This window comes from Equus przewalskii, chromosome 14 (genome assembly GCF_037783145.1).
Source record: "Equus przewalskii isolate Varuska chromosome 14, EquPr2, whole genome shotgun sequence".
NCBI classification, from domain to species: Eukaryota; Metazoa; Chordata; class Mammalia; order Perissodactyla; family Equidae; genus Equus; species Equus przewalskii.
This window is the reverse complement of record NC_091844.1, coordinates 90074730-90092755: the sequence shown is the minus strand read 5'-3', so window position 1 is coordinate 90092755 and position 18026 is coordinate 90074730. Positions and strand designations below refer to the sequence as shown.

At 48.5% G+C, this 18026-nt stretch overlaps 1 protein-coding gene across 4 annotated transcripts in view; it reads left to right on the top strand.

The window, feature by feature from the left end:
- The window catches only part of SNTG2 (syntrophin gamma 2), a 321809-nt gene that overhangs the window by 107651 nt on the left and 196132 nt on the right, over positions 1 to 18026 (top strand). For 3 of the 4 annotated variants that reach the window (XM_070571862.1, XM_070571860.1, XM_070571861.1), the window contains exons 3-4: positions 4473 to 4529; positions 4614 to 4671. In XM_070571862.1, coding sequence (XP_070427963.1) covers positions 4473 to 4529; positions 4614 to 4671 — 115 coding nt within the window. The remainder of the gene's footprint in view (positions 1 to 4472; positions 4530 to 4613; positions 4672 to 18026) is intronic. The other variant, XM_070571864.1, reaches the window with a different exon arrangement.

Below are 18026 nucleotides of genomic sequence, written 5' to 3'. Positions count from 1 at the left end.
TACCGTTTTCTGGAAAAAAAAAAAATACTAGTAGAATTTTTGAAGGTATTTTTGTGTATGTATGAAATGAAATACTTCAGAAAATTCTTTCTCCAAATTGCTAATTTAAAATATTTCTCTTTCAGGCCCTTCAATTGTGTCACCAGAAACTAACACTCATGTCCTTGTCACTGGCCTTTCCTGCTGTCCGTCTTGTTCTTGGCAAGGAAGGTGTGGCCCAGACTGTCCTGCGCAGCCTCCTGGGAGGGGGTGCAGCTGGGGGGCCAGGGAGAAGGGGGTGGGCACCAACACTTCCAGTTGTCCGGTCGTCCTGTGACAAGAAGGTTTTCAGTGAACAAGCTCGGGGCAGGGGGAGAAGGATATCAGGCCTGGCGGCACAAGGTCACAATGACACACTTTATCTCTATGACTGATTGAAATCCCACCTTCTGGAAATTGCAGTCTTCAAATCCGAACATCAGTCTGCAGCTGTGACAAATTTGGAGTTAGTGTTAAATCCACAGTTTAACTGTCTGAAGTAAAAACATGTGGTCAGATCACACATTTCGTGAAGCACTGACTTGAAGAACAACACTTTAGAGGGCCAGAGTAGGAAATCTTACTTTAATACCCCAAAGTCACTTCTTCTGTTTGCTGAAAAATATATAAAGGGTAAGAATTATCTGTGTCTTTGAAAACAGCTCTATCTCAAAATATTTATAGTCAGAAGATAATGTGGAGGTAGCTGAGTCTTATTACAGTGATGGCAGCTACCAAGATGTGAACATGAATTAAATGTCAAAACATAGTTTGGGATTAAATGATAAAATGCAAAACAATATTTTCTGAAGGACCTTATCTCTTATGTTTGTGAAAAAAAGAGCTGGATTGAATTTGAGATGAATTCATTGAATAGTTACCTTAGTTCTAAACTTCATTCTCCAGAAGTCTCATTATAGATGTTGATTGTATTCTGGATTTGTTCCTTTGATGGTGAGTGAGGACTCTGAATATGGAACAGGAAGAAGTCATGCTTATGGAGAAATGCGTCTAAATGGAGCGGGTCCCTCCAGCCACAGCCTCTCTTTCCAGTTGACCTCTTGTCACATGGTCATCTGGCACCTGATCCTTTGGGTAGTTGACTCTGCAGGGTGGGTATTGAGCAAACTAATTGAGGAACGACTGTTTTGTTTGAATTAAAACATACCTTTTGGTAACGTTAGTTCTGTCTAGATGTCTGCCATCAGAACCACTGTGGAAAATTCTTCCAGGACTGTAAATTAAGATGATCAGCTCTGGCCGTGGGGTCGCAGCCAGTCAGGACGAGAAGGAGCCGTGACTTTGCAGGGCTGCGGGGTGGCATCAGTTAAAAGCTGTGGAAGTCTTGTTTTTTATTTATTTCTTCCACTGTCCACTCATTTTTACAAGTTGTGTTTTGAAGTTTGAAGCTCTTGGACGTGATAATGTTAGTATCGTGTTAGGACCCCGATGGGTACATCATCTTCATTTATGAAAGCATGGGTCAGCAAAACCTTTCTTCCCGAGTTTGAAATACTAGAATTCCTTGAGGCTTGAACGAGGCAGTTTTAAAAGACAGGAAAGAACAACTTGTCGTAGAAGAGACTAAACATCTGATATTTCAATGAAACTTGATGGTTTACAACATTCTTTCCCATAATTATCTTACTTGACTTCTGTCTTAGCTCAGAGTACCACGCACGGACTGGGCAGCTTAAACGACGGAAGTGATTTTTCACCATTCCGAAGGCCGACGTTCAAGACGAAGGTGCACACAGGGTTTGGTGTCCGTCTGCTTCCCGGGAGCGCTCTTTCAGGCCGCCATCCTCTCGCTGGGTCCGGGCTGGCCTTTCTGCGGTGCTGAGAGCGAGTGAGCGAGCCCTGGTGTCAGTCCTGTAGGACCAGGGCCCCACCCTGCTGCCTCCTTCAGCCTTTTTCCCTCCTGAAGGTCAGATGTCCCGACACGCACACGTGGAGTTCGGGCCTGAACATAGCAGCCTCGGGGGAATGCAGTTCAGTCCACAGCAACTTCCCGAGGCTCACAGATCAAAGCCTCATTTTGCAGGTGCAGAAACCCAGTTTTGCAGAGATTTCAGTGACTGGGGCAGATGTGCTCAGAAAGGCAATTATAACAGATCTCACAGAGCAAATATTTGGAAAAAGAGTATTCTGGCTTAGCCCGAGCCATAGATAATAGGGTCTTCGAGTTCCATCAGACAAACATTAGACACGTTTATGATGTAATCTTCCCTCCCCACCTGTTAGGACTGTTAGTCCCGACTGTGGCAGGCATTAACTCATTTTTCCGCGGGTGATCACTTCTTAATATCACTTTTGAATTATCTCCCTGAGATCTGTACGTGAACAAGGTGACAGATTTAAATCGTCACTCTATGGCAAAGTCTGTCGAGGCAGAAACCCAGTTGTTTTTTCTCGAAATGTATTTTCTCTAATGGACATTTGCTTGTTCTTGGTGAGGTTCAAATGCTTATGTTAATGGCTAAAACTGGAAAACAGTATTGAACAGTGTGACAAATTCCATGAAGTAGATTCCTGGTTAACATGACCTCGGATAATCCAGTTTTCTAGTCTTCTGTTGCTCAGAAACTGTCTCTTGGAAGCATGAGATGTGCGATGTGTCACTAGGGACTGCTGGCCCCGTCCCCGTGCCACGCCTTGAACATAGTAGGAGCTCACTGCTTGCAGAGTGAGTGACTGGGTGGGAGGGTGAGAGAGTGACTCCCCTCCTCCATTTTTGCCCGTTCACACTCATAGAGACACTTGCTGTCGTGGGAAGTCGACTCTCTGGAAGTCAACTCTCTGTCTTTGTAGGGGGGATGGGGTGCTTCTCACAGCAGGAGCATCTCCAGCTTCCCCTACATGGGGGTTCACAGTCGTGTCTGCTTCTGCTCCTGCTGTGCTTTGACTCTGTGTGGACGAGAAGCATTCCTGGCATTTCAGAGAAGTTCTTAGATATGGTTCTAATTGGAGCCCACAGTGTCTGCACCACAAGAGTAAGTTTGTTCACTGTCTCTCTCCCTGGAATACAGTCTGGGACACGGAAGAAGTCAGAGCGATTGCTGACGGCCCTGAATTCCGGCTCTTTTCTGCATATGATTTTGTAAATGTTTCATCGGTTACAAATGGTACATGTGGAGGGGCCAACCCCATGGCTTAGTGGTTAAGTTTGGCACGCTCCGCTTCAGTGGCCTGGGTTTACAGGTTCAGATCCTGGGTGCAGACCTACACCACTCATCGGCCATGCTGTGTTGGCAACCCACATACAAAATGGAGGAGGATTGGCACAGATGTTAGCTCAGGGCTAGTCTTCCTCAGCCAAAAACAAAAAAATGTTACATTTGGAAAAAGGCTCAAAACAGTAAAATTTCACTTAAAATGTTTTTTATGTGTTTCTGTATATACACTTTTTAAAGGGATATTTGCTCTAATTTTTGGTTTCTCTCCTTTCAGCAGATAATGTATTCATTCCTAAGAATGAAACTACAGCTGGGTTTTACAGGTTGTAGAGGAGACACATTGCATGCACCACAGCAGGTTTCCACGGCCCGTTCAGGCTCTGCATCTTTGTTGCAGGAGCCCCACACTGTTCCTCCCACTCCCAGCTCCCTGCCCCTGCCCTGCAAACGCAGACGCTTCCTAGAGTCGTTCGTCTCAAAGTGCTTACACTTTCCCTTAAAGTGAAGAAAGCCGTTTCTGTTAGTATCATGCCTTTTTGAGGTAAAACCACAGCTCACTGCAGCTCTTCCTGGCCGCCCCGCCTCACGCCCGCGAGGCCCCGTATCTGGTGGGTGTGGGTTAACGGTCAGTCCGGATCACACCAGAGGTGCACACCGTCTGCCATGAGATTTAGTGTGTACGACGTGGGCTGTCCTCACCCAGGGCGCGTGCTTTTGTCAGCTTCCTGTCACCACCCACACCTTACACGTGGTCAGGCGCCTGTGTCAGAGGACAGGAAAATAATCCATCGCTCGTGGATTCATATGGGTTACTTAAAAAGCGGCTTCAAAGAGGTTGAACTCTGCAGAGAGGTATGAGGAAAGGGGAGCCAGTTTTGGGATTAGTGGAAAGAGAACACGTTTTAAAGCAGAATTGAGTGTGTTGCAACCTCACTGTTTATGACTTGGGGACACGTGGGCTGGTCATGTCCCTCACGGGGCTGTGCTCCCAGAGACAAAAGGGCGTAAGATGACCAACTCTGCAGGAGTGCCACGTGGATCTTAAATAACGCGTGTAATAGGGCCTGTTTTTATCAATGTTTGTGTTCCCATATGTAATACCACAGATTGAAGATTTGAAATTGTGTCATTACTTTAGTATTTAAGCAACGTTGCTTTGGAAATGTATTTTAAACAGTTACTTAAGTTTAAACTAAGAAGTTATAGACGCATTTTGCGTTCACTTTCCGATAGTGCATTTTAACCTAAACTTGGTTTGTTTTCTAAAATTTTTTAAAGCACAGAACTGTTACACTTCGCAGACAGCCTGTCGGCGGCCTGGGCCTGAGCATCAAGGTATGAACACGTTTTCCGGCCACGTTCCCCTTTGGTGAGCGTCTCCCTGTTGACCGTAACCCTCTCCCGTTGTCTGTCTTCCAGGGAGGCGCCGAGCACAGAGTCCCTGTCGTCATATCAAAAATATTCAAAGACCACGCAGGTAAAACAGCCAAACGACCTGTGCATGCGCTGCGACAGCTTGGAAGATAATATATTTAAGTGATAAAAATCCGCAACTCTTTATTTTGCTTGGTTATTCACGCTGCTCTTTTAGTTTTGTGCTTGTGTCTCATTTTGTCCCTGACATGACCCTGCCCTTTGCCATGCCGTCTAATGCCGCAGCCGTTAGGAGAGACACTGACTCCCGGTGTGGTGTAATGAGAGGCCCCCCAGAGGCACTGCCCCCTCGGTGGGTGAGCACTGGGTCATCTGAGGCAGGTTAAAACGTTGTGGGGAGTTAAATATAGAAGAAATCAGTGGTCTTCACCGTGTTTCCAATATGAAAGTCCGTTGCACCCGTCCAGCAGCGGCTTCCCAGGAGGCCGAGGATGAGGCTGGCCGTGGTGGTGCTGGGTTAGCTCATTCATTAATTGTTCACGGAGTGAAACCACGGCTCCCCGAATCCTCACCAGGAAGCAGCTGCCTTTACTGCAGCTCGCTGTCAACAGAGGGGCTGTGACCACGGGATGTCTAGCCCCATGCTCCTGGATGGAGGGTAGTTTCCATGAAAGGGGGATTTTCTGGTGCCATGAAATCACCCCATCAGAGGGCAGACCTGCTCCAGCTCCTAATCGGGTTCTCGCTTCCGGGTGGCTCCTCCTGTCCGCGTGGCTCCAAAAGGACACATCCTGCCTGATCGGGGAGGGGAGGTGACCCCTGAAGGTACACACCTGTGTGGGTGGGGGGATCACCTCTGTCCCTGAGGCCTGAGGTGGGCAGGGAGGGAGGCAGGCTCACCCAGCACTTGGACCTGAAACGGGACGGAAACAAGGGCCGTGGTGACCTTGTGGACCAGACTTTGGGACGGGGGACGGCCACTCTCAGTGGGAAATAGGCGGGTTTGGGGTGACGTGGGGAGTAAGCTCAGCTCGTACTTAGAACATTCCTACTCTTTTCCCTGATCACGCAGCCGTGAGCCCCGAGTTGGATGGCATGCGGCTGCCGCAGCCCCGGGACTACTGGGGCCTGGGGTCCCCGCCCAGCCTTGGCGGCAGTCCCTGGATGTAGGGACCATTTGCGTGCATTGTGAGTTTCCTCACGCTGACTTTGACTTCATTTGTGAGGAAAAGAGAGATTTTAGCAGAATGATGCACTGACAGATTTGCGTCTGTGTGAAGAGCCATTTTTACCAAGAGCACGTTCAGGAGACAGCGTGACAGCACACTGTCCCCTTTTCGAGTGAGAGTTACGGGACCAGAATCGCAGTTCATGGCAGGTGGGGCTGTATTTAATCTGAATTGGAGGGCAGAGGGACCCAGACATCTCTGTCCTCAGCTCATCTGGGGAAGGAGGGCCCCTGGTGACGGGGTGCCCCCTTGTGCTCCCTGATAATGCTTTTCTGGTGACACACAAAAAATTCAGTTTTATAGGAAAACACATTTTTGATTGTGACCATAGATGACAGGAAAGAGCTACAGAGGTCTCTGAATCAAACGATTGATTTTTTGGAGGTTTTTAAAGCATTTCAAAACAAAGAGGATGATTGCTCTGGACTCAGGCGTTTCTGTTGTGCGTGTCGGGTGTAGTGGTCGTGGAGCTGAAGAGCTGGCAGACGCTCGGGGCTGCGGGGCATTTAAAGTGAGATTGTGCGTGGGAGGCGTGAATTGTGTGAGTGTGTTACTGGTGTTTAATTACTTCCGCACCGCTGTCCGCCTTTGGATTGGCCGGTTAATAGTTGAAGGGAGGAGTGTCAATGCGTTTCTGCTTCTCTAATCTTTGTGAACATTCCCAGTGCTTTTTCGTTAGTGTGTTTTTTTATTTGTGATTGTGAATGTAAGTCTCAGAAAAGGACGGGGATACGGGAGTAAGATAAACGAGCAGACAAAAGCAGAGGACTTTATGCTCAATTCAGAGAGAAAATCTACGTGGTTGGTAGAGGGACGAACAGGTCAGGAGGCCACGTGCGATGCAGCTCGGCTGCGGCTTTAAGAAAGGCACCAGTCGCCTGAGTGTGCCCCATCTGTGAGCCGGAGAGTGGCCGGAGCTTGGGGTCCCGGCTGGGTGGGTGGGTGCTCAGAAGTACTGGGCCCAGTAGGTTCCCGGATTCTTACAGCTCTGGAGTCAGGACGTGCAGACACAGCTCTCTTCTGAACCCGAGGTTCTTCTCCCCGGCTGCCGGGAGGCGTCCCAATAACTCAAACCAGCAAGTCTCTAACTAGAGCCTCGTCTCCTCCGCCGCCTCCTCCTGCTCCTGCGGGTGACAGCTCGTCCTGAAAGCCAGGGGCCTGCCTCTGTGTCCAGCTGGTCTCCTCGCCCTGCTGCCTACCCCTCCTCTCCATCACCACGGCCCCACCTGGGTTCAGGCTCACGCACTGAGGCGCTGGACTCGGAGATCATGGCCAGCGGCCCTCCTGGCCCCGCGCCTCCTGCAGGTTGCTTCTGTGCTGCTGCCAGGCTTAGAGGCGTGTCCTAGTTTCTTCATTGTCTGCGTGTTCTATGCCCTCGCCTCTGCGCAGTCAGATGCTCTGTGAGCTCCAGGGGCAAGGCCTTGGTCTGATGAGGGTGTGTCTTCAGTGCTTGGTGGAGGATGATCGTTTGCACAGGGCGGGCTCTTGGCTGCCGTGTGTCTCTCTGTGAAACTGCCACACGGGTCTGGTGTCGGGAGAAAGACTGCGTGGGACCTCAGTGCCCCAAAGTGCAGGAGGCTGGGGGGCACGCATGAGGCAGCGAGCATATGTCGTTGAGAACCGATACCCAGTCCAGCTACCCAGGGAGTCTGGATTTGAGGAGGGAGATTGCAAACTCAGGGTAGTGAAGAGAGCTAGGAACACTGCAGGTCCCACAAGAGACCATGGGCACCCTGCTGTGTCTCCTGATGAGGGTAGGCGTCTGAGTATCCCCAGAAGAAAGGCATAGATCTCTGGGAGTTCTGTGTAGCTCAGTCTCTTCCCATGGGGACTCAGGAGCCTGCTGTGTGCCTGGCGTGGCCTTTAGGAATGAGGCAGCTGCAAACTGTAGGTCAAACCAGAATGTAAAATCACTTTTTCAGTCATCTGTCCATGAATTTATCCAACCACATGCACTGCGTAACTTCTATGGAAAAGACGCTCTTCTGGGCCTTCAGTGGGGACATCGCCATTGTGGAGGGTGTATTCCATTGCAGAAAACAGGCAGTAAATAATCTACGTTCAGACAGTGATGACTGCTGTGGAGATCATTGAGCAGTGTTAGGGAATGGAGAGTAACTGAGGATCACTGTTCTTTGTAATGTGGTCAGTGAAAAACTTTCTGCAGGCGACGTTTAAAGCGAATATTTGAGTGAAAGGGAGTAAGCAGGTCTTGACGGGAGCTTTCCGGACAGTGCGAAGCGGGAGGACAAAGACGTTGATACAGAAATGAGCGTGTTTGCTTCAGAAACAGAGTGAACGCCAGCTGGAAGGGCAGATGGGAAGTGCGCTGAGGTTGGGGGGAACGGAGACCCTGAGTGAAGACAGGGGCAAGTTGTTCAGGGCCTGGAGTCCTTGCAAAGAACTTGGATTTTTTTCATGAGTAAGAGGGGTCACTTGAAGACTTTTCAAAAGTGGGGTGAAAGATCTGTTTTACGTATTATCGCTTGGGCTGCAGTAAGGAGAGCAGATTCTAGGGAGCCAGGGGCAAGTTAGAAGCCAGTGCTGCGCGCAGAGGGCTGCACTAGGGGACATGGGTGAAGCGGGCCAAGCGGTCAGGTTCTGGACGTGCTTTGAAGGTGAGCCTCAAGCATGGCTGAAGGGTCAGCTGTGATGCGTGAGAGAAGGGAGACACCTCGCCGGTCCATGATTCTTTTAGCCTCAGTAGCAGGTGAACGGGGACGCATTCAATGACAGGCAGGTGCTGGGGGTCAGGTGAGTGCTGGAAATAGAGGGTGGAGGGCAGGGAGTCAAGCACACCGTGAGGCGCCTGCTTGCTGGGCACTGGAGCTCCGTGTGTAAAGTCAGCCGGAGGAACAGGGTTGAGGGGTGGAAAAAAGGCATTTGAGTTAATGGACCTCAGCTGATTTCCTGGGGGCTTCATGTAGATAAGAGAGGACAACAGACCACAGAGGTGTGAGAAGGAGTAGGAGCAGCAGGGAGCCTGACGAGGCACCCAGTGACCGGGAGAGCAGCCACGGGGCTGGCGATGCCCACTGGTACCTTCGTTCCTTGGGAAGTGGTTCTCAGCCCCCGTGGGCGTGTGAATTACCTGCGGAGCGTGCCAAGCAGACGGATCCAGAGAGCCGACAGCGCCCTTCAGGTGCAGCCCATTGATGACTTCACCCGCTCCAAGCCCCCCCCCTCGCCTGCTACTGAGAGTCCACTGGGAGCTTGGTGCCATGGCCTCAGGCCCGCCGCCGGACATCTGCAGAGGCCGGGGTGGACACGAGTCTGAGGCTCGCCCCCCTGCAGATACAGTTCTGAACATGCAGATCTACCAATTCTGTAACATCTGGTGAGCTGTTTATACTATGAGGAAAATCCACAACTGTTACTACTTTGCTTAGTGGACAGTTTGTTAATGTCATAGATCTAATAGGCAGAAACTTGAAACTATCTTTTCTTGGACATTCAGCATTGACCATAAATTTCAGTTCCTTCAGTTCTTTAACCACTTCAGGTTGTCAGTATAAATTTCTCCGAGTCATTTGATCCCTTCAAACTTCAGAAAGATTAGACAAAACATCCACGAATCCTATGAGTAGAGGCACTCACTCACTCATTCATTCAGGGACAGACACAGAGCTGTGTGTGTGAGCATTGTCCTCGCTGCCGAGGGTGGAGGAGCAAGGAGAAGGCTGATTCCCTGCTCACGTGGAGCGTGTGCGCATTTCAGCGAGGACAGACACACGACAGAGGAAGACACAGCGACGTTACGTCAGGTGTGGATAGTACCATGAAGAAAAGATGTTTAAGTTTAGCCAATACGTTCTGCGTTCCAGGCATTAATCAGTGACCTTTTCCAATGCTGCAAGACAAGGACTGCTTTTCTCACCCTCAGTGTACAGATGAGAACACTGAGGCAGAGATGCATGAAAAGGATCGCCCACAGACACACAACTGACAGCTGGCACATGGGGAAGACGTGACCCACGTGGCCCGTCTCCAAGTCCGGATGCTCCTCTGTGACACCGCTCACTGCTCTTGAACGTCTGTAAAGAATCAGGGCAGTGGCTGGAGAACATCTCTCCTTGACTTCTGCTCTTGTTTTTGCGCGTTCTTTGGGTTGTTGCTTTGCCTCTGTTGATATTGCTTGGGGTTACGTGATACCATTTTGATAACATTCTGGAGTAGTAGTAGTGAAATTATTCAACCAAAAAAGAAAAAAAAAGTATCTTTTCAGATCAGCTGGGTTAGAGGATCTGGGCTATCAATGTATGGATGATTTTATTACTGATTATTCACCTGTATAGGGCATTTGATTGGTTCTCTCAAATTAATTTAAAAATAAGGCCTTTGTATCAAGCTTTCTTTTTATAGGTAGACTTCCTTTGTTGAGTCAATAGACTTTTAATGTCCACACAGTCACCTAAGATTTGAGGTTTTTGCATTTATGTAACCCTGGGAAAAGGGAAAAGGAAAGACTTACTTGTCCATCCCAGATTGAGAAGCCTACTGTGTCACCCTTATTTCCTCCTTATACTTTGCCCTGATATGTTAGCATCATGAGAACCTGTGAATGTGGTTCAAAGGGGGATGTGTTTGGCTGTGAAATAGTCTCAACTGATAGTGAAGGAATAGAAGTTTGTCTGTCTCGTTTAACAAGGAGCCCAGTGTTTGATGATCTCTAGCCCCAGCACCCCTCCATCCTTCTGCTGAGCCATTCTTAGCTTGGGAGGTTTCATTCTCAAGTGTGTGGCCTCATGTTTGCAAAATGGCAGCTACATTTTAAGACAATGGTCTTCTGTCCAGGTAGAACAAAAAAGACATGGAAGGGCCCATTCCCCAAGAGGCTCCATCCTTTAATTCAGGGAGAAAGCCTTCACAGCATTCTTTCCTCTCCTTCCCATCCGTGAGCACTGACCTCAAACCCACTGCAGAAAGGCCAAGGGAGCAAGGTCACCATGAGATGTTTAGACAATGCCCATCCCCTGAGTTGTGGGGGTGTCTTGCCTCCTTTCACTGAGATTGACATTTGCTGGAACCATCTGAGCGGACGAGTCTGTCGTCAGGGCGATGACTTGAGAGTGCCTGGGAAAGAACTTAGTTCAATTTTATCACCACAACTATGCCATCAGTAGCTTCATTTCCTCAGAGACGAAGGGTCTGGTCTGTTCATTTAGCTCTGCTCTTTAAAACTTGGACCAGTCCTTATTCGTGGCACAGCACTGAGCCCTTCTTCTCCTGGCTTAATATTTATGACCATTCTCCACATTGTGATAAAGTGCCTACTGGGATCCTGCCCTTTCCAGCTATCCCACATCCTCATTCTCTTCATTCTTCTGTTAACAAAGCTTGTAACTGGCTTCCCAACCTGTGTACTTTTGTGCCAAGAATGGATTAGAAGTCTGCTGGGAAGTGGCCTTGGGCTCCCCTTCCTCAGCCATCACAGGGCCTCTCAGAAACATTCCAGGTCTTCTACCCAGCGAGTTCTGTCTCCTCTTCTCTTGAGAACACTGCGGCTCTGCTGAGGCCAGGCATGCGGTCCGGGCTCTGACCAGTGACCTCTGCCCCGTCCAGGCCGTGTGATGCTGATGATCAGAGCTCTTCGCTTGTTCCTGTGAGACTCGAGGGTGCACAGAACTGCTCGCATCGCCTCATGCAGCTCGAGTGGCTGACCAGGGCAAAGAGGGAAGGTGATCAGTTAGTTTTAGCAACAGGAGCGCGGTGTCTAAATAAGTGAAGAAATCTTTGCCATTCGTGCCGTCACCTCACAGGGTAAGAGTGGCCCCGGACAAACGGTTTCATAAGGAGGTAGTGCTTAGGACTGAAAAGGTTTGTGTGGTTTTCCTCTGACAGTGTAATGGAGAGGCTTGCTGGGTTGTGTCATGTGGTTTGAACCCAGCCGGCCCTCAGCGTGAGCCCTCCATTGTGTATGAGGTCGAGCTTAGCCGCGTAGGCGTTTAAATTCTCAGAGGTTCTGTGCTTTGCTCTCTCCCTCCCTGCTCCTGCGAGGTGTCCAGTGTACCTGCTGAGGCCCATCTGCTTAGGAGGCATGTGTGCTCACTGGGATGACGTGCCAGGCACTGGGGATGACAGTCACCGAGAGTTCCAGTGAGAAACCTAAACCCGCAGGAGACTATAGCACTTAGTGCTGTTCTGTGAAGGTTACTACGTAGGATTTACCAGAATCAGCGATGATCTCTGTGGGTGCGGTGTCCACACAGAGGGTGCAGGTCCCTGTTCACACCACGTCCCTTGAGCATCATTCTTCTTTCTGACTCTTCTCTCTCTTCGCCCAAAAATCTCCAGTGACCCTCTGCTGCTCACAGAAACATGAAGGCTCAGGCTGGACGTGTGAGCCCCGCTGAGTGTTGTTGGTTGCCTGCTGTCCATGATGTGGGCCCCTTCCTGTGGCCAAACTTCCCTCCCCTCTGCCCTGAGGTACCACAGGTCCTTGCCCACCCGGCCTTCCCTCCACAGAGGCTCTGTCTTTCCCTCAGTTTTCCACACTCTGCTCAGGATGCAAACACCGTTCCAGCTCACCCGAGAGGCTGCCCACATGCTCCGTGATAAATGCATAGGGGGCACACACACCTGTGCCTGCCCATGCACCTGAACACACACACCTGTGGATACACGCGCACACACAACGAGAAGGTGTTACTGAACATAAACAGGGTCATTTAGCTGCTGCACAGGTGGGCCAATAACTGGACCACCGGGCTTGTGGCACGGAAGGAGGTTTATTGTGGAAAGGCAGCAAGACGGGAGATGGGAGTGAAAACTCAGATCCACCTCCTCGAAGGGAAAAAGGTAGGGGTTTTTGTCTGGGGTCTTAGGTGGGGGGGAACATATGGCCATACTTCTTGGCACCTTCCCACCAGCCTTGAAGGCTGAACTTCTTTTCCCTGGACTGTCTGGACTTTCCTGGTTAGTTCTCATCCTCAGCCTGCGCTTGGCCTTGTGAGGCTGGGTCTTGACGTCTGGACCCTGACGTCCTGGGAAAGTCGGCTCGCGCGTGTTCTAAGGAGGGTGGAGAGATGCGATTCGTTCTGGACAGTGGTGGCTCTGCTTAGCAGGCACAGCCGCAGGTTGCAAAGCTCGTCTCAGGGTTTTTTTTTCTCTTCTTCTTGCCCAGGGAAGATTTTTTAACTCCTTCATTCTCGTTTTCAAAGGTGTGAGATATCTTGAGTCAAACGCATATCTTCTTAATGACATTTATGTTTTGGAAAATAAAGCGGCATTGCGTATTTCTCCCACACCCCTTTTTATTGTCGATCACAGCAGCTTGCTATTAGTGATTACCCTGTTCAGACTGTATAAAAACAAGGAAGAATGAAGAGTTCCTCTATAATTGAATGAAATTTAAATGTAGTATTTCTGATATAGCAAAACCTTAGAAACCCTAAACAAGCTGCATACAACATATAAAGAATGAATGAAGGGAGACATGGAGGCAAGACTTGAGAGTAGAAATTCTCACCTTAACAGGAATTCCCTACTTTGGTATAAAGCTTCTGTCGTATGAAAAGGGCTTTCATGTTCGTTGAATCTTGATGAAAACCCTGTGAAATGGAGAAGGCAGTGGTAGCTCTTCACATTTCACAGGTCAGGAAATAAACAGCGAGAGAAAGCCTGGCCCACTTTTAGCTGCCGCTAAAAGGCAGTTTAGATATAAGCGTAGATTTGCTTTGTCTCAAAATCCAGTTCTTCCTGCAACGTATCATCTCATTATGTGCTCATAAAATTCGCTCACGGCACAGTTTGACTCAGGCATCGTCATAATGCTTTGGTGAGAATTTGGGTAGGCCTGGACCCCGTGGCTAGGTGGGTGCCTGCTTCAGGAGACAAATGGGACAATTAGGAAATGCCCAGAAAATTGCAGTAAAAAGGAGAGGGGAGGAGCTCCTCCCATTAGGAGGGCACAAAGAATTGGAACTGCTAATGTCCTGTACATGGAACTTTCATTGTTACGTCCAAGTAAATATCCTCAGCTAAACGATGGATTCTCCTAAGAGCTCTTAAATTACAGCCGAGCGTTAGATTGGAAACAATGCACTGGATTGTTCATAAAGATGCTTACACAGTACACGGAGTAACCATTTCTATAGTCCAAATACATATATTGCACCAAGGGGGAAAATAAAGGGAACCTTGGCCGTGTGCAATAGTGGTTTGCCAGCCCCCACAGGGCAGCCGCCCGGACCTTCGACCTCTGGAGCCGCGGCCCTGAGAGCTGTTGAAACACGACATTCGGACGTCCAGGATGTCTGAGTTTTCCAGGGTGCGGGTGTGAGGTCGCCTGATGCCCTCTGCTCTTCGTTTTTCTCCAGAACTTTCGCCCGTTCTTGGTGCCTTACTGCTGTGAACATGCCATCATTATAGTGGACTTGTGATTAACTTATTTTCATGTCCGTGATATGTTATTAATCTTGCGGGATTCAATATTAAATCTTTTCCCTTCATCCTCACATTTCCCTTCTGATTCCCTCTCTTCCGTCCAAACATTGACTCCTGTATCTGCGTGTTCCTTTGGAGGTCCTCGTGACCCCTGCCCTCTTGCAGGCCCTAGTAAATTTTGATAGGAGCCCGGAGAGCAGAGAGCAGACTGAAGAGTCTGAATGATACTTTAAAGGTCTTAAATATTTCATCGCACTGGCCCGGTGGCGTCTCGAAGTTCAGAGCAGCGGGCTGTGCCTTCGGCATCAATCACACTGCCACTCAGCCTGGAAGCAGTGCCTGGAGACCGCCCCATCCTCCCTTCCGTTCTGTGAGGAAATGGCTTTCGAAAAGGAAAATGTGTACAGACACGCAGCCCAGCGTGCCCGCAGTGATGAATAAGTCAGTTTCTAACTTTTCTCTGAAGGTCTGTAAATATTTAATAGACCTCTTCTGCCTTAGATGGTTTATCCTGGGTCCAACCAGGTTTGTGTAGAAATGCACAAGAAACTCCTCTCACCTGGGGCGGGTGAGCGAGGAGCCAGGTTTGGAATTTTTAGGTCAAACTTTTCTTCCCCTGCTTCTTATAATAAATGAAAATCTGCTTTTCCTGTAAGTTAGCTTTCGTAAGAGGGAAGGGAGTCCCCTTTCCCATTCCCCAGGTCTCTTTAGAGACACAGCACATGGAATGAGTATCTCGACATTCCTTCCTCTTCATTTTTCATGAATCAGTGACAGCATGCTTTTAGTGCTATCCAAATAAATAGAACTTTATACGGATAATAAAATTGATTCCGTAGCTGAATGAGAAGTGTTGAAACCTCAAAAAGAAATGCTAGATGTATGAAAAGCCCTGAAGTACACATGTTGTGTGTCGCAGGTTTAATTTAAATTCTGTATGGGCGGAGACTTCGTCTCTAAGAGCTGAGCGCTAAGAGGGAAATTGAGGCAGAGAAGCAAACTGGCGGGCTGTCAGAGTCCCACTTTTGACAGATCACTTGCTGTTCACATCAGAGGGAGGCAGAGGCCCGCAGAGAATCCAGTTTTGATGGCTATGGGAAGCGTCTGAGGTGCTCGCCTCACACGTGCTTTCTGCCCGAGAGGCGCTGGCCTGGGACCCACTGTGTCGTGGCTCCTAATTCTCCTGACGTCATCGGCTGTGCCGACTTCCACTGTGGAGGGCCGTCCTGGAAGATGAAATGCTTTTCAATTTAAATTTATGTGATACTTTCAAATGTACTGAAATCCCTTAAATTACTTTGAGAATTTAGATGTCAATACCTAAATATAAATAAAATAATAAGTAGATGTAGTGTATCATCATGGATAACACGTAGTCCCCCAGGGCCCCTTGGAGGGAGAGAACCCTTGTTGCCGTGTCAGGGACTGACGGTTCATCCTCACGGTCCTGGGGGGGAACACGAAGCCCCTCGTGCAGATGGGGCCGCTGAAGCTCGGGGCTGGGAGAGCCCGAGGGCAGGGTTCTGGAGGTGAGCTCGGGCAGTGTTCAAACCCCAAGGGCCCTGAGTCTACTCCCGAGACTGAAGAGCGGCTGGTCCCCCTGGGCCTGCACTGGCCCCTGGGGATCCCTGCAGGTGGGGTCCAACTCAGCACAGGTGACTGACTCGTGTCAGTTAAATGGAAAGCAGTCAGACCAGGTCTCTCGGAGCTCAGGGTGTAGGTGTCCTCAGGGAGCTCGGTGAAGTAGGTTTTATTTTTGAGGATCAGGGATCACGATGTTATGTACCTGAAAAGACTGTGTAGGCTCACGTAATATTTCTCTCACTCGCTGCAACCTCGAGAACATGCGGGCATCTTACCAGTGTGTGAAATAGCACCCAGGATAGTGTGAAGCCATGGTGCAGACGTGAGCCTCTAGTTGGTGCAGAACTGTCCGGAAGGGGGATATTCTGGCATATGTCTTTATTCTTGGAAAATTAGATAAAAGCCACTGAAGGTCATTGGCTTTCTCTCTGATAATTCCAGTCACTTTGGGATTTTACAGAGCCCTGAGTGGCTTGTTTTTGAGACATCGTTGCAGATTATGCAACAACAGAAAGTAACAGAGAAAGCCGATATTCTTAACAAATCTCTGACATCAACACATTATTTATGATTTAATTTTAATAGAAATAACTTATTGTCCTTCTGTTTTCTTTCTCATAAATGTGAAGACGAGAACATTTAAGTTTTAAAAACAGATAATGGAGCTTTCAGCTCCCTTTTGGGTTCCAGTTGCATCTCCACTCTCCCCCAGCACCCATCCTGTTGGTGCGCATCTGCACCTGTCTCTTGGCAGGCTTCCATTTTCCTCTGATACTTTGGCATTACTCATTCAGGGCCCCTAATACCCGACCCCACCCCCACAATGGAAATCTTTCCCAGGATGAGTTATCTTAAATCTAAATTATTGAAGGAAAGACTCATACAGAACACATTAATTTCACATTCTACCACCTTTTTTTCTTGTAGATTTACAATATATAACCTTCAAAAGTTTTAAAATTGGTTATATTCTGCTTAATTCATTCTTAATTGAGAAACTTTTTTTCTCTTCGAACAAGAGACAATTAACACAGCAGATTTGATAGTAAATTTCGGAAGAAGATAAAATGGTATAATAAATAACGGAACAGAAAGACAGGATGGTGCGGCAGACACAGGGCGAAGCTGTAATTTCCCATTCTGTAAGGGATGTTCTTGCTTTATTTTTGCCTCCTCTGAGTAATCGGATCATGACTATGAAATCAGAGCCTACTCAACACCCAATTCTGGACTTTATAAAGACATGAGGGCTCTTTCAAAGGATGAGCAAAAAAGCAACGTACATTCTTACACAAGTGTGGATGTAGGTAACGATTTGGACAACATACCCCTTTGATCTGAATTTAAGCTTGCACTGTGGACGGTTGCTACTTGCAGTGGGCTTTGCGACATGCTGAATCTCTGCTTTATACGTTTATCCATAGTTGTTGCATGTTTCTGACTCATTTAAGGGACCCACATCTACACACGGTGCACAGTGTGGAAACAGTAAGCGTGGGTTCCCTCTGCTTCTCTCAAACCCTTGCTCTCAATCTGAATATTCTATGCCATCTGTCAATATAAAAAAATCCATCACTGTGGTGTGGTGAAGGGTGAAAGATGTGTCAGGAAGCACGAGGTGGGTGAGTGGGGCCATTGAAGGCAGGTCGTGCACGGGACGGGAGCCTGGACACCGCCCCTCTTCCCGGCCACTGCCACTGGACATCAGCTGGACCGGTGTAGACAGAGTTGCTAACTTTATGTCCACTTCATGTGCACTTAACATTACTCTCTGCAGGTCTCATTGATTTTTAAAACATGAATTCTGCGTTATTGATCTGGGAACCACTGGGAAATAACGTAGGCTGTGATTACGAAACTGTGCTGCTCATCCACCCCTGGAGGTGAGGGGAGTATGCACAGTAAGAATACGTGTCCAGCCTTTCCTTTTCAAAGAAAAATGCTGTCTTTCCCCCCTTCACATTTAAGTTACCCAGCAAGGGAATCCATCTTTAATAAACAACACGGAGCCTTTATGCCGGCCATTTCCAGAGGGTTCTCTTCTTGAGAGAAGATAAAGGAGTTAGTAGTCATCCTTTCATTTTTCTGAATTTTCTAAAAACGACTTTCCAAGAAAGCTGCATGCGTGGTTCTAACTATTTAGCTCCTTTGCAGAGTACCCTTCTATGACAGCTATTTCGTAGTAAATCATGGGCATTTATCAAATTCTTTATGAGACATAACGAGACGATGTTTGCTCTGGGTGCTCTGCAGAAATGTT